At 41.3% G+C, this 24,063-nt stretch overlaps 1 protein-coding gene across 1 annotated transcript in view; it reads left to right on the forward strand.

Annotated features, from left to right (window-relative positions):
* The window catches only part of Gad2 (glutamate decarboxylase 2), a 62,529-nt gene that overhangs the window by 29,061 nt on the left and 9,405 nt on the right, over nt 1-24,063 (forward strand). Inside the window, exons 9-12 of the mRNA NM_012563.2 lie at nt 12,231-12,285; nt 13,978-14,094; nt 15,430-15,494; nt 19,101-19,179. Coding sequence (NP_036695.1) covers nt 12,231-12,285; nt 13,978-14,094; nt 15,430-15,494; nt 19,101-19,179 — 316 coding nt within the window. The remainder of the gene's footprint in view (nt 1-12,230; nt 12,286-13,977; nt 14,095-15,429; nt 15,495-19,100; nt 19,180-24,063) is intronic.

A 24,063-nucleotide genomic window follows, 5' to 3' on the forward strand; every position in this document is an offset into this window, starting at 1 on the left:
AAATAGTTCTTCATTCTCCACCAGTCTGGAGCCTTTCCTCTGCTGTTGCTTGCCCCTTACCCTATTTCCGAAGGGCGAGATAATTTATTTGGATTGTCTGATCTTTTTCTCGTGATTCAATTCAAGTGAGGTGTCTGCAACAGGACTTCCAGGAAAGCAAGCTGAGCAACCATTTCTGATTCTTATCTGAATTGTTTTGAGGATTTTTGAAATGGTCATTTTCTAACTCCATCCGTTCTTCATTTGTCAATCCCTGCCTTCTAAGGGAGGGAGGCTCATTCTGATTTCCTGTGTCTTCTCTTTCTCTCTCTTGCTCTATCACCCACGTGGACTCATGGCTACTTTCAGAAACTAATTCTCTCACCGTCTCCCACTTCCTCTCTTCTATTTCTCCATCTCTTTTTCTTTTCCCGTCAGACTTTCCTTTCCATTATCTCAATTGCTAGTAATTTGCTGTACCTGTGCAGGAGATGAATCTGGCAGAGACATGTGGTTCCTGGTTGGCACTGTGGTAGAAGGGGTCACTGGCTGCACCCGGCTCAGGCAACAAGAATTCTATTAAGCTACTCTGACTGATGTTGTTGGAACACAAATTAACTACTAGTATTTTGTGCACATTTTTGCTGTTTTAAAAAACGCTCTTCCAGCTTTTGAAATCACAACTCCCTGTGCTTTTGAAAGTACCACACTTTGTCATACAATTTACTAAAACAACTGGAAGTGTAAACAATCCGGGGTCATTAAACTCTTTTGTTAAATTAACGAAATTGTAGCCAAGGCTACAGCTGAGAACGCTAATGACCTCCTTCAGAAACCCGGGGAGCACACTTGCACAGTAACAGGACAGACCAGCAAAGACACTGAACCAGTTATTACAGAGCAGAGCTGCAAAACCCAAGCATCCAATTCCCTCTGAGTTTCTATGCAGAGAATTCAGGGGCATTTGTGACGTCTTACAGGAGGAAGTTAGAAAATAGTAACAGCCAAGATTCGTTGCTCTTTACAAGTGGGCACAGTCCAGCTGCTGTATGTAACTGGTCTAATTAATTCATCTAATTAGAACACAGAGTGGTATATTGCCTTGCATGTACCCTTACTGACAGTTTTATTGTGGTATGTGGCCACACAGGCAGCCATATAAAACATCATGGCAAGATAATTTTTCATTTATCTTATAACAAAGCCACAGATGCCAGGGTCACATGATTGGTGAGTAAGAAATCAGGACTCAGACTCAGAGAGCTACTAACTTTTCACCAGTTATGAAAGCTACTGCCTCTCTCTCCCTTCATTAATAGAGTCAAATGCGTAGCACCATCTTAACTGCATTGCATATACATTTTAGTGGCATCCAACATTCACACTGTAAAGCCATCATAATGAAAACTGAAAATGTGCCCATCACACAACAACTGCGGGCCACCCTCTTCCCCATGCCTGCACCATTTACTTTTATTGTATATTCTCTATATATGGATTGGGTACACAGTTCTATTACTCTTGGTCCCTACTTGTTAAAGTATGATAACCCTGTGACTTTTTGTGAGAAGTCTTAACATAATGTCCTCAAGGTTTGTTCATGTTTATATCTTGGAACCTCTTCCTTTTCAGGGGTAAATAATATCCCATCGTATACATGTATACCTCATTTGTTGATTTGTTTTCACTCTGGGGTATATAAATCCATTAGCTCCTTGGTTAAATGCATCTCTAAGTATTTTATTATTTTCTTTTTTAAAAGATTTATTTATTTGCTATGTATACATGCATACCTATGCATCAGAAGAGGGCACCAGATCTCATTACAGATGGTTGTGAGCCACCATGTGGTTGCTGGGATTTGAACTCAATACCTCTGGAAGAGGAGTGAGTGCTCTTAACCTCTGAACTATCTCTCCGGCTGCAATATTTTACTATTTTCAATCAAATTGTTTTCTTATTTTCTTGTTTAGATAGATCACTGCTGGCATAGATGATTCCAGTGATTTTTTTTCCCCTTGTGGATTTTGGTGTCTAGCAACCTCACTGAATTCAATTATTATTTCTGTTTTTGTTTTGTTTGTTTGTTTGTTTTTCCGGAGCTGAGGACTGAACCCAGGGCCTTGCGCTTGCTAGGCAAGTGCTCTACTACTGAGCTAAATCCCCAACCCCTCAATTATTATTTCTAAACCACTTTTCGGTGAAGTCTTCAGAGTTTTCCCTCCATACGACCTTTATTTTCTGTCAGACTTGGTTGTGTTTTACTTTCGTTCCTTGCCTTGTCTCTGGCTGGAATGTACAGTGCTGTGTTTACTAGGAGAGACAAGACTTCCTATCCTTGCCTTGTCTCTGATCTTTAAGCTTCCAGTTTTCCAGCACTGAGTACAATATGCTAACTGTGGACTTTTCATATATGGCCCCAACCACATTTACCTACACGTTTTGCTATACCTAATTCATTGGGAGTTCTTATCACAAAGGGATGTTGACTCCAGACAAATGCTGTTCCTGCAACTGTGGAAATGGTCATGTGTTAGTGGCTTTTTTTTCCAAAAAAATTGATACAGTTTTTTCCTTAACCAAGCCAGCTCCCAAATAATGGAGACTAGAGTATTATTTTTATTTACATCTTTAAGGCACAACAACCAAGCAATATCAATCCACCTTAAACCTCTAAAATAATCTGGCTACCTCTCAGCCAAAATCCCTGATATACTTGCAATTTATGGCTTTCTCTACTCTAGCTGTTTTTCCATGGTCTCTCTTGAACTCTCTTCCCATGGCTGAATACCCACTTTCTCCCTCCCATCTTTCCTCTCTTCTTCCTTCTTTCTTCCCCTGGCTTGGAAGACGTCTATCCAATTCTCTCCTCTGCTCAGTGATTGGCTGATCAGCTCATTATTGACCAATCAGGAAATAATAGGTAGCAATATTTACACGACATTAAGACAGGAGATTCTAAGAATAAGGACTGTATCCAGAAATGGGGGCACAGAAATCAGCAGATGAATAATACAAGGACAATTTTTACACAGTGCACAATAACACACCTACTGTCATGCTTTTGTCTTTCATTCTGTTGAGATATGGTGGGTTGTGCCTTTTGACTTGTGTATGTTGACACACCCTGTATCATCACAAGGATATATCATGTTTAGCTGTGTTATGGGATCCTATTGAAATATTACTATGTTGAACTTGCTTGTGTTCCCTTAAGGATTTTTTCATCTGTTACTATCCTGCAGGTTCTTTCTTTGTAATATCTTTTCTTTATTTTCACATCGAGGTAACTCTGACCTTACAGAAGGAATTCGGAATAATAATTCCTCCCTTATACAGAAGACTGTAGACCTCAATAGTTATGATTATTTAAATGTTTGATGAAATTCACTAGTAGAGCCAATAAGGGTTTGTGTGAGGGGGTGATGGTAAATTTTTATTGTTGATTCAATCTCTTGGACTATGCTTGGACTCTCATTACCTAAAGAATGTTCACAAAAAAAGAATTTTTTAAACAGTGTTATTGTATTGTTCTTAAATTTAATGGACAGGTATATAGGGTATTACATTTTGGTATAATGACACTTACTTTGAGGTAGGTGATTTTAATTGTGTCACAGAAATGTCCTAGTTTTCTTAAATTACCAGGAATTTCTTCTTTTTCTCTTCTCCCCTCTCTGCCTCCTCCTTCCTCCTCCTCCCCTTCTTCCTCTTCTAGAATAGATGCTGTTGACTGTTAAAATGCCTTTCAGAGCTAGGTGTGCTGGCTCATGCCGGTAATACCAACTCTTGGGAAACTGAGGCAGGTGTAGGCCAACATAGTGAATCCCTTTCTTAAGAGGAAAAAAAAATGCCTTTTGCACATCAGTTAGGGCACCACTGCGGTTTCCTCGTTTTGATCTATTGCTGAGATAACATACACTAAGATGCTAACAGTTCCCATCTCCACATACCTGTACCAAATCCTATGTGGTTCTGGTGGATTTCTGATGTCCTTGTTCATTTTCAAAGATGTTCTGATTCCTTGGAGACTTTGTAATATTATTTGTGAAATGTTTCCATATTTAACAGAAACAGCAAGTTTCGGAAAATGAATTCCATCCTTTTCTCTACGAATTTTACCCATTATTACCTATAGTAGACTTGTTAAGATTCCCACCCAAATCCAAGTCTGGTATTGGGGTGACTGCTTGGAGCAACTTTCTTCCCAATTGTTTCTACCTTTGGATTTGGGGAGTTTGGCAATGTTTGTTTGTATGTTTAGTTTGGGTTTTTGTAATTAGGTTGTTCTTTGCTTCAAATATTTTGTATGCCCCCCCACCCCCGGCATGTGCCCTGTGTGTTGGGAAAAGGATGCTAGGATGCTGGGTGCCCTCTTTTGATATCTACTAAGTCCTTTGAGACAGGGTCTCTCACCCAACCTGGAGTTCACCTTTTTTCCCCCTTGTTTATCTGGTTTTTGGCTAGGCAGTCAGACCAGTAACCCTCTGTCTCCACCCCTTCTTCCTACCCGCCACCAGAGTTACAGACATAGAAAGTGATCGCCTGGCTTTACTCAGGCAGGAGAGATCTGAACTCATGGCCAGTGCTCTTCTTACCCACAGGGCTATCTCCCCACCCCTCACAGTTTCTCTATGTCCTCGAGTCAATTCTTAACATTCGTGTTTGCCTAAGGAAGAATCGAGTATTTCCTTGAGAACTTTAAGATTAAGCTAAATTGACACAGAGCACATTTTATGCATCCAGAATTGCTCATAGCCTCCTTTCTTAGCCGAGATATCGCTACTTCTCTTGTTACTCTTGTGTGTGTGAACAGTCTTCCACTTTCTGTTGAAGTGACCCAGCTTCCAATATCAAGAGCTTGCTCTCCTCTGACGTCTGCCTCACCCTGACAACAGCACCTTTCCTTCCTTGGTGTCAGCTCAGGCTATCTCTTTACCCTTTTCTGTTACGTAGATGGTTTTCTATTTCCTGTTTGATCTCAAAACATTTACAAAACATTTTCTTCTAAGGGTGATTTATAAGGTGCTTCGTATTTTTAATACAGAATCATCTCCCACCATTATTTTTTCTCTATTTTTTCATCTTTTATTCATTTTGTTTTTTGTTTGGTTTAGGTTTTTTTTGAGACAGGATTTCTCTATGTATCCCTGACTGTCCTGTCTGTAGACCAGGCTGGCCTTGAACTCAGAGATCTTCCCTCCCCAGTGTTGGAATTAAAGGTGTATACCACCACTGCCTGACATATTCTTTTTTTATAAAATTGTTTTTATGCAATATATTTTGACCATATTGTTTTCCCTCCTCCGACTCCTTTTGGATCCATCCTACCCACCAAACTTCATCTTCTCTCTATCTCTCCAAAATAAACAAAAATTAAATCAAGCAAACTAATAACAACAACAACAACAACAACAACAACAAAATCCTAGGATACTAAAACAAAATAAAACAAAAGGCCCCCACAAAACCACAACAGAGTTCATTTTGTGTTGGTGAACTACTCCTGGGCACAGGCCTTCTCTGGAGAGTGGTTGGTATATATCCAGTGATAATCAGAGAAACCGATTTCCCCTTTTCCTGCAGACTTCAATTACTGAAAGCTTCTTGGTTAGAGTCGGGCCCCATGTCCATGTTTCCTTCTCAGGGTTGGGACGTGTTTTCCAGTCTAAGTCCATGTGGGTTTTGTGCATGCTGTTGCAGTATCTATGAGTCAGTGTGAACATCAGCCCAATTGTGCCCGTAAGATGCTATCTCTTTAGAGTACACTCTCACCTTGTCCCCTTCCCCTACCAAACAAATCCCTGACCCCGGAGGGGAGGAGTTTGATGAAGACATCCCATTTAGGACTGAGTGCTTCAAACTTCTCACTCTCTGCACATTGTCCATTTGTGGGTGTCTGTGCTAATTCCCATCTACTGTAAGAAGTCTCTCTGATAAGGTCTGAGCAGAGCTCTGCTCTATGGGTAGCTCAGTATATCATTAGGAATAATATTACTATGTTCCTTTGGCAGAATAATAGTACTAGGTTTTCTCCCATGGTCACAGCCTAGCTATTGTTAGGTTCTTGGCCACCTAGCAGTGTCAGGTATGGGTTCCATCTCATCAAATGGGCCTCACAACATTAATGAGAGCAGGTGGCTGAGAAGCATCTCACTATGTAGCTCAGGCTGTCTCGGACCTCACTATGAAGGCTGGCTTCAAACTCTCAGAAATCCTCTTGTTTCTGCCTCCTAAATATTGGGATTAGAAGACTTTGCAACTACCACTACAACCACCCAGCTACATTATTAGTTTTTGTTGTTCTACAAAAGCCATTGGTTTGGTTTTTGTTGTTGTTGGGGTTTTTTGTTTGTTTTTTGTTTCTGTTTAACCTCATGTGTTATTTAGAATATCCAAGCATGATTTAGTACATGGTGTTGCATGTTAGGCAGAGTTTTGTATTTTGTATTTTGTAGTGTTTATGGTTTCCTACCCCGTTTAGTCCTCATAGAAAACTTAAGACAAGCACTACTGTTTTATAAATGAATAAAAGGAAAAACTTATTGCTTCTAATGTAGCTAAATTAGACTTGAATCTGGGATAGGATCCAATTCTACCACCGTCAGCTATCCCTTATCTACAAAGTAAGCAGTGATAGTTCTCCTGCATTGTTGGCTGGGAACATGGGAGAAAGCATAGCACAGTGAACACCTCTAAGCCTGCTATTCATTATCTCTGCCAGAGGCACTGCAACATTGGTTAACAATTTCCATGAGTCCTCTCTTCGCACATGAATGCTTTGGACAAAACCAGGCCCATTTCCTAATAATTAATGAAAAATCTGGTAGGAACGTTTCAGGTTCTGAAGGACTGTAAGAAGGTCAATCAGTATTCAGCACCTTCTGTATGACCATCTGGAAGCCTGCATAGAGATATGCTCTCTCTCTATTAATGAGTTCATGTAGATACATCCTCTCCTTTATGACCTCCATGTAGGAAGATAGTTTTCACCTTTGGGCGCACAGATATGCAGGCATGAACTACAGCCCACAGTCCACAAAGACTATCTGGTATCTTACCACAAAGAGTTTCCTAACTAACTAGTGTCTTTCTGGTGTTTTGCCCAGGAACTTAGTATCTGACACTATAATGTGACTTTTTAAAAGCTACACTTATCAAAAACTTCAACAACAAATTGTCGTACCGAACCCTCAGCCTGGTTCAATCTCCCTCACCCAGCTGTCAGTGCCTTTCCTCCACACTAATGGCTGGCACCAGTGGTTACAGTGAGCTCACTGGCTTTTGGACATGTGAATGTGAAAGGCACTTATTACACACACACACACACACACACACACACACATATATAGGCCAGGCACAGAGGATGCAAAGCTGCCATACAGAGCCTCTTATGTACTACACGGTGCTTATCTGGAAAGGCTAGAAACTAGACAGACAGCTATGAATCCTCAGAAAAGCCTGCTGGTGGTCACCCAATGTTCTCTGGCCCCATAGCATATGGGCAGGCAGAGGGTGTCTGCGCTACATCTGGAGCCCCTTCTGCTTGCTTCCTGATAGCCACAAGGGCTCTGAACTATGGATCACATGAAAAGCCTTTAGCTGGCTTGCTACTTTATCACAGTGACACGCGGGCTGAGTGTCCATTTCTAAAGCATTATTTCTCTATATGTGAACTGGGTCTATCCGCATCATAATCATCATGTTAGAAATGCAGCTTCCTACATATTTGTCTATCTATTGTTTCCTTCCATGTTAGCATGGGAGACACCCTGGAGTGTAAAATATTCTGTCACCTTGCACGGCAAATCATAAAATCATACCTGCTCGTCATAAGTGCTTATAAATATTTTTTTCAATAACTTAATCCTTCTACTCTATACTGACCTGCTGATTCAAAAATCCCTAAGAGTGAAGCAAAGGGAGGCACATTTTAAAGTAGCATTTGAGTGGTTTGGGGGCTGTGCTACATATTAGGTATTAGGGTGCCAAAGTAATGCAGTTAATTATAGGATCAAAGAATGGGAAGGTTTTTACAGCAGTTTTGTTCAGGCCACCTTATTGTTGAGATTTCAAGGATGCGTGCTCTCTGTCATGTCTAGAGGACATTATCTATCATCCTGAGCCTCTGGCCCTCACAGTGGCTCTGTCTCCTCTTCTGACATTTCCATGGAGCCTTAGGTGTAGAGGCAGCACTGTAGGCTTGTCTGCTGGACTTGGACACAGTCACTTTTTCAATGCATTTTGCCCAGCTGTAGATCTCAGTAATAGTTCTGTCTCCTGCAAAAAGAAATGTCTTGGATGAGGGATACATGTACATATGAGCAACAGTAAATGATCTCATCAAGTTGTATACATGTGTGCATGTGTGTAAAGAAAAGATCTTGAATTAGGGAGTATGAGAAATAACACAGGAGGACCTGGAGGAGGGAGGGACGGTGGACGTTATATAGACATAGTGCCCACATAGGACGTTCCCAAAACAAAATAACATTAGTAAAAAAAAAACAAAACAAAAAAACAACAATAACTCTTATGCCTGCAGCCCCATACTGTCTGTCTGATCAGACATTAATATCCTTAGATTCCACTATGGAAATGTAATAGGAAGTGAATTCTACGTTCACTGGTGTTTCCCATGTAGGTTTGAATGATAATTCTGATTCCTGAAAACAGGATGTTATCACCAAAGAATACAACCTCTCCTTGGTTTTCTCCAGGGATGTGGCCACTGGAAGACTATACACATCTATACCTCAGTAGATGGCTCCACACCCATTCACATACAGGCATCAAGAAGTGGATTCAGTGAGTTAGAAAAAAAAATGGATGAGTACCTAAAGTTCAGAGGGGAAAAGGTGATGGTGAAGACAGGATAAGATGTAGAGGGGAGATGATGTGGGGTGGATTTGATCAAAACACATTACCAAATTCTCAGACAATTAAAAACGACAATCTAACCGTTCCAAATAGCCTTACTAATCGAATGATCCTTTTAAGTTTGTCCTGATAACTTTATGTTTATTTTTGTTATAATCCATGGCAGACTCTGGTATCAGGTGGTCATTTCCCCTCTCAGCCTCTTCCTCGTTTGTTAAATGAAATGAGACTAGAGCTATGCCTGGAGGTCATTCCCAGGTCTAATGTGCCCCAACTCTTGACCACTCAGTAACAGAAGACTGGTTTACATGTAACAAAATACCCTGATGTAATTTGAGGAGCAAATAGAGAGAGTATCAATTCACGCAAGACTCTTGAAGCCTGTGGAAAGTAGAGAAATTTAAGAGGTGTATAGATAGTTTCTGAGAGTTTTCTTTGAAGTTCCACATTTCTATGCAAAAATACTGTGGCAATTTTAACTCAAATCGTTCTTTAAGAGAGAAATACATTGCCAAACTTTCCTCTGAAGTTTGAACAGTTTGATAGAAGCAGGGTGGAACATTCTATGATCCATGACACAGCTTCATCAAGGGTGGGTCACAACCCTATCGAGGGTCACTTAACCTGGGGAGGGCCATGAAAAACCAAAAGACTGATGACTATGCAATGAGCAAAAACTAATTCAAAGTCAAAGTGTAGTGATTCCAAGATGTTTCTGGCAGCACCCAGACTTTGCTGCAGACTTGGTTCTGAACACTGTAACAAGCACACTCTGTTCACTGCATGCCTGCCTGTTACACGATACCAGCAACCATCATCTGCAACGACCTGCCTAAGTTTTAAGGCTATTGTATGCTATGAATTGCTGTGCTTTGACTGCACCTACACAACTTTCTGTTCCTATAGAAACTCAAACGTTCAATGACAGAAAACAGTTTTTTCGGTCATGCTTCATCATATAAATATCAGATTAGCGTGTCACTGGATTATATGTTAGGATGATTAATTTTTTTAATTGCTGTCATAAACACATTTATCAACCCTGGAAAATCCTGAAGATGATCTACATCCTGGAGCATAAAGTATTCAGCCAACATTAATTAATTCTTTGTGTAAAGTTAAACAGGAGCATGTATCACAATGGTAGGCGTGTTTGCTTTCCTTGTTAACAAATGGTAACATTTTATGCATGCCAAAAACTAATGTAAGTTTCTGAGCTAGGTAAATAGTTCAGTCTACAGTACTTGTCTTTCAAACACAAAGTCATGAGTTCAACCCCCAGAACTCATGTTTAAAAAGCTAGGCCTGCTGGTGAGATTAAGACAGGCAAATTGCCTGGGGCTTGCTGGACAATCAGCCCAGCCTACTTGGTGAGTTTCAAGCCAGTGAAAGATCCTACCTCAAAAGAAAATATGGCCTATGTCCAAAATCTGAGAACCAGCCTCCACAGACATGCATACACACAAGCATGTATGCCCGTAAACATGTGCACTTGTATGCACACGAGCATGTAGGCACAGGCATACACCCATCTAAACACCATAAATGTATTTGATTTATTACCAGTAAGTGTTTAATTGGGCACCTGTTCTATATCTGTGTATCCAGAATCATACAAAAATTTCTCAGGCAAAAAAGATCATGAATAGAAAAACCTTTCAGAAAGATGGTCTAGGAAAGCTGGAATTAAAGGATATCCCTGGGTATCTCTGATGGATGGGAAATATATGGAGCGAGATGCTTGTCGAAGCTCATTCCCAGCACCGTTTCCCTTCCTCATCCCTGTCTCACAAGAGTCTGGACATTGTGATGCTCTGTTCTTGTGGACTTGCTCCTCATAGCAATATACCTGTAATGCCGTTTGCTAAATGTCACCCTGACAGCCCAGTCCCTAGTAACTTATCCATTACTGTTGACCGAGTAATTGCATATGAATTACTTTGCTCTGACATTGCCATCTAAGCCAGTGGTCCTCAAAGCTTTGAGGTTTAATGTCTGCTGTACGTTCCAACTACTTTGTCTTGCTTCTTTTTAAGTCTGGAATGAAGTTGGTAGAAAAACGTTACTGACATACTCTCGATAGAATTTTCAGATTTTTTTTTAAAGGCTAAAGAAAAGCTAGTGAATGAATCTGTATTGAAATCACATATTTTTGGAAAGACACCCAAAGGTATCATGAAGTAGCCAGTGGTCACTCTGTGTTTGGGAATGAAACGGTATCAGAAGTCAATGATGCCTCTCCTCTTTCCTTTATATCTAACTCATTTTCATAGTAAGAAAGACGGTACCTCTGTCCTTTAGGAAAGAGATCTATTGGGAACAACATGGTGCTTCTTCCTCATGTGTTTGTCTATCTGAGTTCCTGGGTTTTGACTTGCTTTATGCTTTCAGACTTTGTGGGTGCATGGGTGGTTAGGGGCCCCACATTTTCATCCAAATGTCTCACAATGGATTTTTTTTTCTTCTTAAAAATTACATATCCGGGGGCTGGAGAGATGGCTCAGCGGTTAAGAGCACTGACTGCTCTTCCAGAGGTCCTGAGTTCAATCCCCAGCAACCACATGGTGGCTCACAACCATCTGTAATGGGATCTGATGCCCTCTTCTGGTGTGTCTGAATTTACAGTGTACTCATATACATAAAATAAATAAATATATCTTTAAAAAAAGAGCAAAAAAAAAAAAACTACATATCCACCCATTACAAGATTTGAAGTGAAATTTTGTTCTGAATTTCTTTTTCATTACCAAATTGCATTGTTCCCAACAAGCACTGTTTCTATTTTTTTTAATTTTATTTTTCTTGGATATTTTATGTATTTACATTTCAAATGTTATCCCCTCCCCTCCTCTCCTATACCCTTTCCTCCCTCCCCCTGCTTCTGTGTGGAAGCTCCCACTCTCACCCACCCACTCCAACCTCAACACCCTGGCATTACCCTACACTGGGGGAATGAGCCTTTACAGGACTAAGGACTTTTCCTCCTATTGATGCTGGACAATGCCATCTTCTGCTACATATGTGGCTAGAGTCATGGGTCCTTCCATGTGTACTCATTGGTTGGTGGTTTAGTCCCTGGGAGCTCTGTAAAAGACTGTTTCAAATTAATCAAAAGGTTGAGTTTTAACAGTCTATGGGCAAAGGAGAGGAGCCGTGTGGCCATCTTACTAAAGATGGGAAGCAGTAGTCACATGTCACATAGGGAGATAAATACAATTGTCTCTGTTCCTGGAGACAGCCAATGAGCTACATTAATTGGGCACTAGTTAATGATATGAGTTGGAGCCAACCATCTTGAGGTTCCATATGCTTTAAAGACAGCAAAGCAAACTAGTCCAGACAAACCAACATATATTCCTTTTTCCTTACAGAGGGAAAATGATCCCATCTGACCTTGAAAGAAGAATCCTTGAAGTCAAACAGAAAGTAAGTTTGTAGTGATCTTTGACCTATAGCAATATGTATTTCAACTTATAACATAAAAAGGTCATTTAGGCTTTATTTTTAAAAAAGAATTCAAATCATAATCTCCAAGAATATGGAATTTTTCATGTAATCATCATGTTGGTTTCTGAGTATACATACAGACACACACACACACACACACACACACACACACACACACACACATTTATACCATAACTTGGAGAATAGTTAGTCCCATCATGGTGATATATATATATATATACGCACATATACACACATATGTGTGAGGTATGTGTATATGTATATATGCATTTTACAAAAGTTTAAGTGGTGGAGTAGATATCTATACAGGGATGGGATTCTGAAGCCTCCTTATGTGCTGAGCTTGGCACTAAGCAGACACACATATGAACAACCCTTCTCATAACTAAGAACATGCAACATGTGAGTGACTGTCACATGAAGATTTGAGAGGACCCTATTAAAGCATACAGCTGATTCTGAAAGCACAAATGTACAACTCCTTTAAAAATAACAAGACCATTCCGGCGTGTAACTCAGTCAGTAGAGTGCTTCTCTGACTTGCAAAAGGCCCAGAGTTTGAGCCCAAGCATCCATAAGCTAAGTGTGGTTGAAGCAGAAGGGTCAGAAGTTCAAAATCATCCTCAGCTATATGTGAAGTTTGAGGCCATTTTGGAAGCTATATGAGACCCTGTCTAAGAAATATAAGATAAAATAACAATATCCATCAAATAACATGCCCTTGGATTGATCTCTCACAAGCCAGAGATTACTTTTAGAAATCTTTTAGCAGTAATGCAATTATGTGTGCTCAGTAGCAATTATTTATTTTCATATGGCTTTTTTTCTCCTGCAGCTTTCATGTATTAGAAAGGTATCTATTAGCATGAACAATAAGATTAAACCTTTGCTGCCACCTAAGGACAAATCCTGAGAGCATCAGGATCTATAAACCAACAGGACAATGAGGACAGCCTAGTGTGACGACTCTGATCCTGTCTGTGACTTTCTTCTACCCACCTGTAGCCTCAGCCATCTCCTGTTATTTAAATCAATGTTCATGTTGCCGTAGCTTGGAGAATGGTTAGCCCCATGTGAAGACCTCCCCTCTAAAGCCCCGAATAAATCACTGAGCTATATCACACAGGAGCATGGGCTGGCAGCATCCCTCTTTCCCCCACCCTTCCCACCTGCCCACACTAAGGGAGGAGTTAAACCCAGGTGCCTGGCTGTGAAGAAGAAAGACTAGAAAGTGAGAAGAAAATGAAAAGGATCAGTAGGTCTACCTAGAGTGTACAAATGACTAGTGGGCATCACTGGAAACCTCCAGCACTGCTAACTGCTGCTGTCATGGGACAGCTGTCAGGGGCAGTGAGTGGACACTTCAAAATCTTGGATGAGTCATTGATTTGGCCAATCTGGAGTGCAGACAACTCTTCTGATAATAAAGACAATGCACACGGCAGGGGAGAGCATCCATGTTTTCAATGAGCTCACTAAAAGAAGCCTTGACTCCTGGTGTGCCTGTAGTTCCAGCACTCGGGAGCCTGAGCTGGGAGGATTGTCACATACTGAGACCACTCTGCATACTGAGTTCCAAGTGAGACTGGGCTAAAAATTGAATGAGTAAAGCCCTGTTCTTATACAATTGGGGCTTTCTTGGTTTTGTAGGGATTTGTTCCTTTCCTGGTGAGTGCCACAGCTGGAACCACTGTGTACGGGGCTTTTGATCCTCTCTTGGCTGTAGCTGACATCTGCAAAAAATATAAGATCTGGATGCATGTGGATGTGAGTACCCTCAGCGACTACCCCTGAACACCTTTGTATGTTATTTAGATCAATCTCATGATATACAGTTTGTTCTCTCTCCTCTCTCTCTCTCTCTCTCTCTCTCTCTCTCTCTCTCTCTCTCTCTCTCATGTTTAGAATGGTGGCATCTCACCTTTTAAAGATTTCAGAGGCACAGAACTTACACAGTGTGTAATATTGGCTGGAAATAGCTCAAGATTGATTTTGTATTAAGGTTCCCAACATGAAAATATTCTCGACATGGCCAGTACTTGAGCTGAATGCTTGGTTCTCAATTTGCTGATCTATAATATACCTGGATAAAAGTCACCCACACTCCTGGTTATACATATGTAGTCTCCCTTGTAGATAGCGTCAGAATTTACATTTGTAACAAAAACCCATAGGATTATAAAATTCAACTTCAAGTTAGAAAATCGTGTATTCAGTGTGAAAAGTGGGCTTGACGACTTAAAATTAGGAAATGTGGATGACAAAGTCTCCAATAGGTTAGCTTGGTGAACTAAGAAGCTAAACTATATTTGAGATATTTTAACATAAGGCACCAAAAGATGAAGGAAGTACACCACCATTTTCAATAAAATATGTCTATTTTTACAAGACTGGAGGAATTTTAATTGAGCATGTTACTTGGTGTGGCTTGAAGACCAGTTGCCATCAGCAAAGTGCTTGCTAACAATCCACGATGAGATAAAACGTTTGTGATAAACAGCCAATTACAAACCATCACCAACTAACCACAAGGTTTAACTCAGCTGATCTGTTGTTGTTGTTGTTGTTGTTGAGTTGTTGCAATATCTTCTCCCTTTAAGGAAGGGATAAGCTGTTACACATCCAGGTGCAAACTCTTTATGCTATTGTAATCTAAAACTGCAGATAGCATTAGCATGGGGAATTCTGGCATTCAACATGGGACCTGTTTAATGATTCCCCACCCCACTTTTTCTACTCCAACTGTAGCAACCATAGGCTTTCTTGTTCTAGAGCATGGGGCATCCAAAGGAACAACTTTCAAACCACAACAAGGGATGGAAAGTCTATCTTTCTCCAGCTCATGCAGACTAGAGAAATGTGTCTCCAATTTGGTTCCATAATTATAAACAAATAATATACAAATGTAAGATAGAGCCGGAGACCTCAACCTTGAAATTTAAGGCCCTCACATGAGGAGGAGGTGGTCTGTTCCCACTCCCTTATTCAACATGGAACTATGCAGGTCATTTTTATAGAATGGCGTTATATGCAAGACATCAAAGTAGAAATCTAGGCCATTGAAAGGTGCTACATCCTTTCTCGTCTGTTTTGCCTTTTCAGGCTGCTTGGGGTGGAGGGTTACTGATGTCTCGGAAACACAAGTGGAAGCTGAACGGTGTGGAGAGGTATGTGAAAATTTCTAGTCTGTAATGTAGAGTGTTAAAGGTTACACAGAAGAAAATGGCACTCGACTTCTAAGGAAGTCTTAGAATGCCAGCAAGCCCACTCTGCCTGTACTTAGGAGCCTTGCCTATGCCTAAGTGCAAAAAAAAAAAAAAAGTGACCTGAGGAGAATGTCTTTCAAAAATAGAGTTTGTCTCTAGAGTTCATGACTTCCAGCTTTGAATCAAACCTGCAGGATGTCCACATTTTTGTAGAAAGATAATATATCACTCTCATGTTACTGTAAGAATAGTACTTTAAGGAAAGTAATACATAGTTTATCAAAATAGGTAAGCACCTTGTCATTTGTAATGCTGGAAGTTACCTTTGGGATTAGACCTAGCCAGCCGAGTAGAAGTCGTGCTGATGACTTCATTCTCCTGGCTTCATTCCACCATGACCCTTTTCTGACATAGCTCCGATTGATGCAGTAAGTAGTTTTTATTTGGTGCTGGTGCACTAGACCATTGAGAAAGGCTGCAGAACACAGAGTAATACTTGATTAGCGTAAAACATATTGAGGTCCAAGGGGGGAAATGCAGCCTACAAAATATGACCTCCGGCTGTGCCTCTGCCACACATGTAAAGGGCAACCAGTTTTCCCATCACAACCCAGCAACCAGGTCAGCTACAGTTGTGAGCTCTGACACTCTAGACAACAGAGAAAGCCTTAAATTCATCGGAGGCTGCCAACTGCCTACCGTGCCCTGCCAAGCAGTCAGATACTGCCCAGGAAAAGCTTCACCCTGGCTCTGCCCCTGGACATCTTGGCACAAGTTCCATTTCAGGACTGGACAAGAGGCTTTGGGAGCTTGAGAGCATCTGTTAGCACACAGAGAGGCCAGACAGAGAGGATCTGTGTGATACATAGCCTGCTCACAGGCCTGCACAGAACCTATGAGCATTGACGCGGGAGAGGAGGAGGCTGAGGATCAAGCCAAGAGTGTCCTGTTGAATTAGCAGAAATAAGCCTGGGGAAAAGTCAGGACAGAGCAAGCCCATGCCGTGAGAAAACTGTTCCTGAGTCTGCTGCCAGGAGCCCTGGCTTTTGAAACACAGCAGGGTTAAATCACTAGCACTATTCTTTTTCTGACTCCAAGGCTCGGGGGTGAGGGGAGAGGAGGGCAGGTGTGCTGCCACCTTACTTTGACTAAGGACCATACTTGCCTATCCAGAATTGAACTCACGTGCTTTCAGAAGTGGCCAGTGCACAATACCTCCTATTCTCTGTTGTTTCTGACTGACAGAAAGTAGAAGCGTTTATGCTATCTTTAATGCTTCCTCACGCTGCAAGTGCAAAGAACCATGGAGCACCCCACCACCACCACCACTTGAAAGCTCGCTAAATTGCCTACCTGGAGACTCAGAAAAACAAACACCCACACGCTTTTGTATGGAAGACTATTATTTGAGAGAAAAGCTCAGAGTATTCATCTTGGAACATGAAGTCCTTTGTGTTCTTGTTGCCACAATTCTCAAACCCAGGTTTAACTAAATTTACCAAATGCAATAGCCAAGGATGGATACTCAGAAATAAGGACACTGCCATGTCGTGCTCTAAGCACATGAAGCAGATGGTAACCATCCTAGAGTTTCTTAGCACGCGGTGCACTCTCTTTGGTGAACGAGATCACAGAACTGTTGGAAATTGCTGGAGCACAACTATATGTGGGCTTAATTTTAGGAAAGAAATGTGCCTACGTTGGAGAAATAAATTTTCTCTAAGTATCACAAGCTAATGCTTATGCACACTCCAGAGGAAAGGGATCCACGATCCATCGCTTCTCTGTGGTTTCAGGGCATTCCTCAGTGACATTCACAGTATAACGGCAAAGCACTATCCAGCATCCTGTTTGGGGACAAACCAAGTCCTTCAGATGACTCTCTTGCTAGCACTGCCTTTCCTGCCGCCAGTGTAGCCAAGAGGTCCTAGAGCCTACGTACTCCAGAGCAAGTCGGACATTGTAAACCAACTCTCTAGTCCCTTCCTCCAGGGGACTTAATGACTCTCTGAGAGTTGCAGTAAAACAGAAGCAGCAGCATCAATTGCCTTTGATCCCGCTTGAGAGCCAAGGCAAACATGCTGATAAGGAAGATCCCCTCATTCCAGGCAACACGTGCCAGCCATCAGCTCTGGAGCTTAGCATCATCCAGTGAGGGGCAGAAATAAAGAAGGGCATTCCCTCTGGAGAGCAAAGATGTTTGGTAAATGTCCTTGAAAAAAGTTGAGCTCTGTTTGATTAGAGGGTAGGATATGTTTGTGGCCTTCCATGCAGAGGTAGGACAGAAAAATGGTAGAAAGTCAGAAATCCTGTCCATGGAGCTGGCAGAATATTTTCCACAAATATAAGTCACCAGTGATGCTGTCCACATGCCATGGACCCCCCTGAGCTGGATTGTTCATTGACTTAAATAAGATCTCAGGTACATCATTTCTTCCCAAAGCTCTCACACCTTCATTGGAGAGATAAGGGAGCAGCAAGCTAGGGCACGGTAGACAGTTGCTATGGGCTGTTCCACTGCCTTCCTTCCTCCCATGGATTCTTTATACAAAGCATCATGGTAAGCATTGAGCTTGCTTGATGAATATGGAATTCTTGTGGAAATAGTTGCTTTCTCTGGGCACTGAAGGGAGAGGTTGGAGTAGCACAGTGGGAGTGAGGGGGAGATGTTAAAGGAACATGAATGAGTAGGGCTGCAATGACACTTTCAGAATCAGGATCTAGGGACAAATAAAATTTAACCAAGTGAAGCCAAGAAGAGGAAGTAGCAGGACAGGCTCAAGAGCAGAGTAGACCATTCAGAGACCAAAAAGCAATCTGTGTGATCGAGATGGTAAAGGAAGGGAAGGAACATAGGCTGAGTGAACACAGGCCACCCTGGGGCATCATTAGATATGTAGTGGCTTGGAATTTGAGCTTTAGGGGAAGGGGGTGCTGACAATTTAGGAATAAGAGAGACCGAGACTATAAACAAAACTGTAAAATAATTCCAATGCCAAGGATGGGGGTGGGGATCAGTTAAGACTATCCAGATTAAGCTAATTGTAATTACTATTAAAGAAATATGACCCATGGTAATAATGTAGTGTAGTCACTGAATAGTGCTGCATAAGAATGAGGACAAGCTTTATTGGAAATTCTGCTGTAAGGTGGATATAGGACACACGAGGAGGACAAATGCCGTCAAAGAAAGGACAATCAATGGAGTGATGTTTCCTCACGCAGGCCACTGTGACAAAGTAAGAAACAGGGACAACAGAAGCTCAAGGGTGACTCTTTCAGTGCTCTGGTTAATCGTGGCTAAAGGCAGGACTCTGAATTATTGTTACCCGTCTAACTAAGAGCCCTAAGACCGCCATACAGGCAGACATATGCTTTCACTGGAGGTGCTGAGAAGGGAGTGAATTGTTCGCCATCCCTTTCTGTGAACAATGGGAGGCTCTGTCTGGAAATGGGATGTCATCTGGAGCGTGGGAAAAGGATAGCAAACTGGAAGCTCTAAGGGGCAGAACCTCAGTAATCTGAGCCCGATGTGGGAAGCCACCCTCTCATGTGATTGTCTTTTAGGGCCAACTCTGTGACATGGAATCCCCACAAGATGATGGGTGTCCCCTTGCAATGTTCGGCTCTCCTGGTCAGAGAGGAGGTAAGCGTTTACTGATCTGGGGCCAGTTGTGGGGCAGATCTAACTCCTCATGCAGTTGGTGTTCTCTGCTGAGGTCCAGGTGCTCAAGCTTCCTACGGGGAGCTCTGCTGATCTCTCTTTGCAGGGGGGAAGGATCAAATGCCTAGAGGGGAGAAAAAGACTGAACTCTCAGCCTTCAGAACTGAGACCTTGACTTCATCTGCATGTTCTCTTCAAACTCCTTCCCTCAGCTCAGACCTCCAATACCTTCTATGTTCCCCTTTCAGAAAATTAAATCGGCAGTTTGTTTTCAAAAATAAGAGAAGTTTTTACTATAGACAATGAACACATAACGAAGGATTAAAGTTAGTGTTAGGATTTACATATATATGCATGGATATATATGCATGTGTATACTTTACATCTCATATTTAAATTTGAATGTCATATTCAGAATGTAAATTTAATCTATCTGCATATGTAAATTTAATCTATCTGCATATGTATTTACCACAATGAGAATAAGTGATGACCACTTTTATTCAGAGTACTTAGATGTTTGCAATAGATTCTCACTGTTGGTCAACATCTCTACCTCACCCTTCATGATCCCTGGATGTCCTCATGGTCCTCCCCTTACAGTCATTGTTATATTGTTAACAAAAGCCAAGCAAGGAGCCAAATACAGGGTTCACACTTGTCATCCCAGCACTAAGGAGCCTGAAGTAGCATTGCTATGGTTCAAGTCCAGCCTAGGCTACAGAGCCAGCCCTGCCTAGAAGCAAACAACGAAACCAAGCAAGTGAAAGAAAAGACTAAACCGAGGAGCTTCCGTTTACCCTAATTAGATTTTATCATGTTAAAATCATGACACTACATTTTAGTATCATGACTTTTAAATATTTAACTTTACTTGCTTTAATAGTATTTCACTTCTTTCAGGAAATAAAGATACATTTAGACTCAGGCAAAATCCTGTTATTTAGAGATAAATATCATTACTGTCTTTAAATATATTCTCCCACAATTTTATGGGAATGTGTATGTTATATATACATTCATTTTTGTATATTCAAAATAAAATTGTTACTATGTATGGTACATACAAGCATTCTATACTTAACATCCTAAGACGAACACGATTATTTCAAAATGTTATTTAATGGTCCTTGAATATTCTATCACATAATACCTGGTCACTTGATAAAATCCATAGGCATGTATCTCTATCACTTTTCCGATTAATCATCCCTTTAATAAGGATTTCTGGGTCAAAGGGCATAGCTATTTCTCTCATCTTTCATTCTTCTTTACAGCTACTAATTTAAACAGCATGCCTTCTGTGTCTTCATCAAATAAATTAAAATCTGGACACAAATTAAAGACAAAAATCCCCTACAAAATTGGGAGAAACACATTGTAAAATTATCCCTTGAGACTGGTTTTCAAAAAGACACTCAGTTACTTTGTCGTTGTCTATCAGAGTCCATGTAAACCTCAGCCCCTCTACTTAAGGAAAGAATAAATCTTTGTTACTTAGGTCTCAGCCAGACACTTGGTAGTGGTTTGCACTCTGTCACAGCAAGACAGAAAGAGAACTGCAAGCCAGATGAAAACAGGCCAGTCTGGATCTGACTAGATTCCTGCATTGGAAAGAAAGACCTGACAACTTGATGCTACCTAGGATAAAGCCTTGCGTTTGGCACCTAACCCATTCCCTTCCAAAATATGCCTTGACACTTTGGGACATCGGGGCATCTCTCTGCTTCAGATGAGAGGAAGGGAGAAGGCAGACTGAATCAGATACAGGATGTTTTATAGACTAGGACAGCTAGTCTCATCTGAAAGAATTACTATTAATTGTTTTTCTCATTGCTGTGACCAAATACTTGATAGGGAGCCATTTAAAGGAGGGAGGGTTTACTTCGGCTCACAGTGTGGGATGATAGTCCATCCTGATGAGGAAGGTACATCGGCAGGGGACATATGGCATGTGGCTGGGATATCTTACTGCTTCCAGTCTCTGCAAAACACAAATTCACAGGCAGAAGTGGGACTAGGCTATAACACTCCAGACCCAACTCAAGTGAGCTATTTCTTCCTGAAGTTTGCAGTCTCCGAAGACAGCACTACCATCCAGAGACCCAAGGTCTCAATCATGTGCCTGTGGAGGAATGTTTCACATTCAAGCCATAGCGTTCTCTCCCTGGCCTCCATACACTCAGGGCTATCTTCCAACACAAAGGGCAGACAGTTCAAAACTCACTGTAACCCAACGGTCTCAACATTGTCTCAAAGTCTCTTCAGTGACTCAAAGCTGTCTCTCAACTGTGAGACTCTGAAAAAAACAAAAGTTCTACAATGGCACAGAGTATTTCTGTTCCAAGGGGAAGAATGGATATAGCAAGGAAAGGCTATATCAAAGGAAGGCTGACACAGACCAGGCCAGGCTTGAGCTTGAGGAGAACAGGCTCATTTCACTTACTGCAAAGACCTGTGAAAAGGGTGGGACTTCAATATGCACTATGCAGGGTCAATAAAAGCAAACCAAAATGCCATTCAAAAAAAACACCAGTGAGACCAAAGAAGTATAAATTCAACACAAGAAAGTGGGTGTCTCTACTTGCCACTGGTTAGAACTCTCTGCAGTGTCTGCACATCTCTTGATGCCAAATCATACATGAGACCTCATCAAGTGAAACTTGTCACTTGTAAGATGTAAGCATCTACAATTGATGATTGAAGTGGGCAAGCCCAGCCCACTGTGGGAGGTACTCTCCATTTACCTTTTTACACAACCTAGGACCACCTGCCCAGGGTGGCACCTCCCTCATTGTGCTGGGCCTTCCCCTATGGATCATTAATAAAGACAATGCCCCAAAGACTTTCACAGGACAATCTGATAGAGGCATGTTTCTTAATTGAGGTGTTTTCTCGGACTCTAGCATGTGTTAAGTTGATTAAAAAAAAACTAACCAGCTCACACACTGATATATATATAATTAAAAATAAAGACAAGAAAGAAGCAGGTTAACTCTAAGCTCTCCCTCAAATCCAATAGCATATGATGTTCTGACCACATACACACCCCACCTTTGGAATATAATGAATGATGGCATTGCATAAAATTGCAGTAAATATTCTGTAGTGAGAAAAAATCTTCAGTTTTAAAAAGGTTGAGATATATTGATGAGAATTTAAAACAAACCCTAGCATTCCAAGGGATTGTTGAAGCCTGTAATATTCTGTCATACGTTATAATATCTAAACAACACATGCTTAAATATATACGTTCTGAAGTCTATTTGAACCTGAGACTTCCATTTTGAGCAGCACCCATGTATTTAGACTCATTTGGAAAACAGTGGTCTTTGATGGTTTCTTTGCTCAGAACCAGGACATTACTTCATGAAAGCCTGTGTGTACCAACCTAGATCACTGTTTACTCCCATTGTAAGCCTGGTCCTTCCAGTGTCAGTCACGAACATTGAGGGCTGCAAGCTCATCTGTCCATTTTAGTTGGAGCTGGTCTGACCCACTCACCATCCCATAATTTCCTCCATTCTTTCCTTTAGTACTGATCACAACTATTTTTGAGCTATTGATTGTCAAGGTATTGACAAGGAAAAACTCATACAAAGTTTTTGTGAGCGTGAAACAAAATAGAAGTCCCTGCTACACTACATCTTATGGGTCTTTAAGGGGATTTTCTTTTTCAAATGCAGTGCCTTCCTCTTGCTCTAATGCGAACACATTATATTTTTGTCTTATTTTCAAACCTGAAGCCCAACCTGAAGGTGGAGTCGATTCTATTGTCTACCAAGCACTCTGTCTGTATGGCTCTGCGTTTCAGTTTGAATAACTTTTTTTTTTTTGATGTAACAGCAAGAGGTAGCTTTATTAACGAGATCCCACGTCTTAGCGGGATCCCGGGTCGACACGTATCTCACACAGGAGACAGAGGAATTGACCTGAATAACTTTTTTAAAAGGTCCTTGATTCCTCTCCAGCTCAGCGATCACATTTTGGTCTTTTCTTCTCTTGTCATGAGTCACAAGAGAAAGAAAACCAAATGCCAAAGCGTTTATGAAATCACAATTACACAGAGGCTGACAGAAGAATCAGAAGCTTCCAGCAGATGTGATAAATTGAATCGTAGTGGGGTTTCCAGTAAGAGACCGGCGATGCTATTGTAGTCAGAAGCATGAGTCATTTGCTGTTCTTTGGAACAATCACTTCGCTGCCTATTTCTAGAAGAGGGTTATGGTGCTTGGGCAAATTCGTGATCACTGACAGGAAACTCTTCTTTGCAACTGCCGTAAGCAACTAAATGTGAAAATGTAATCCCTAAGCCTGACCCTTGGGAGAGGAGCAGGAGATGGGAAAGGTTGCTCATTTAGGTTCAACTCAGGATTGCAGCAGCTTTGGATACGTTCTACACTCTATTGTGTAAAAATAAGAGCAGCGAGCTATTGAATAGCTCAACGTTTCATCACTACAGGGAGAGAAAGTACTAGAAGAACCACAGTAACTGCACTTGAAGAACCAGTTGGAGCTGGAGAGATTAGACAAAGGTTTAGCACACTGGCTAATCGTTCAGAGGAGCCGTGTTTGATTCCCAGCACCCACATGGCAGCAAATAATCATTCATTACTCCGGTTCCCAGGAATCTAATATCCATTTCTGGCTTCTTTGGACACTAATACACATGGAGGACAGACATACATGCAGGTGGACAGGCATACATGCAGGCAGCCTGCCCACACACATAAAATAAATCTTAAAAACCAAAGAACATACAAGTTTCTGAAGCCTCTTCCTCCCTTTCTTTTCCTCTGTCTTCCTTCCTTCTTTAAAAGGGCAATCTTGCTATGTAACGTTGGCTGTCCTGGAACTCACTGTGTA

This window comes from Rattus norvegicus, chromosome 17 (assembly GCF_036323735.1).
Source record: "Rattus norvegicus strain BN/NHsdMcwi chromosome 17, GRCr8, whole genome shotgun sequence".
NCBI classification, from domain to species: Eukaryota; Metazoa; Chordata; class Mammalia; order Rodentia; family Muridae; genus Rattus; species Rattus norvegicus.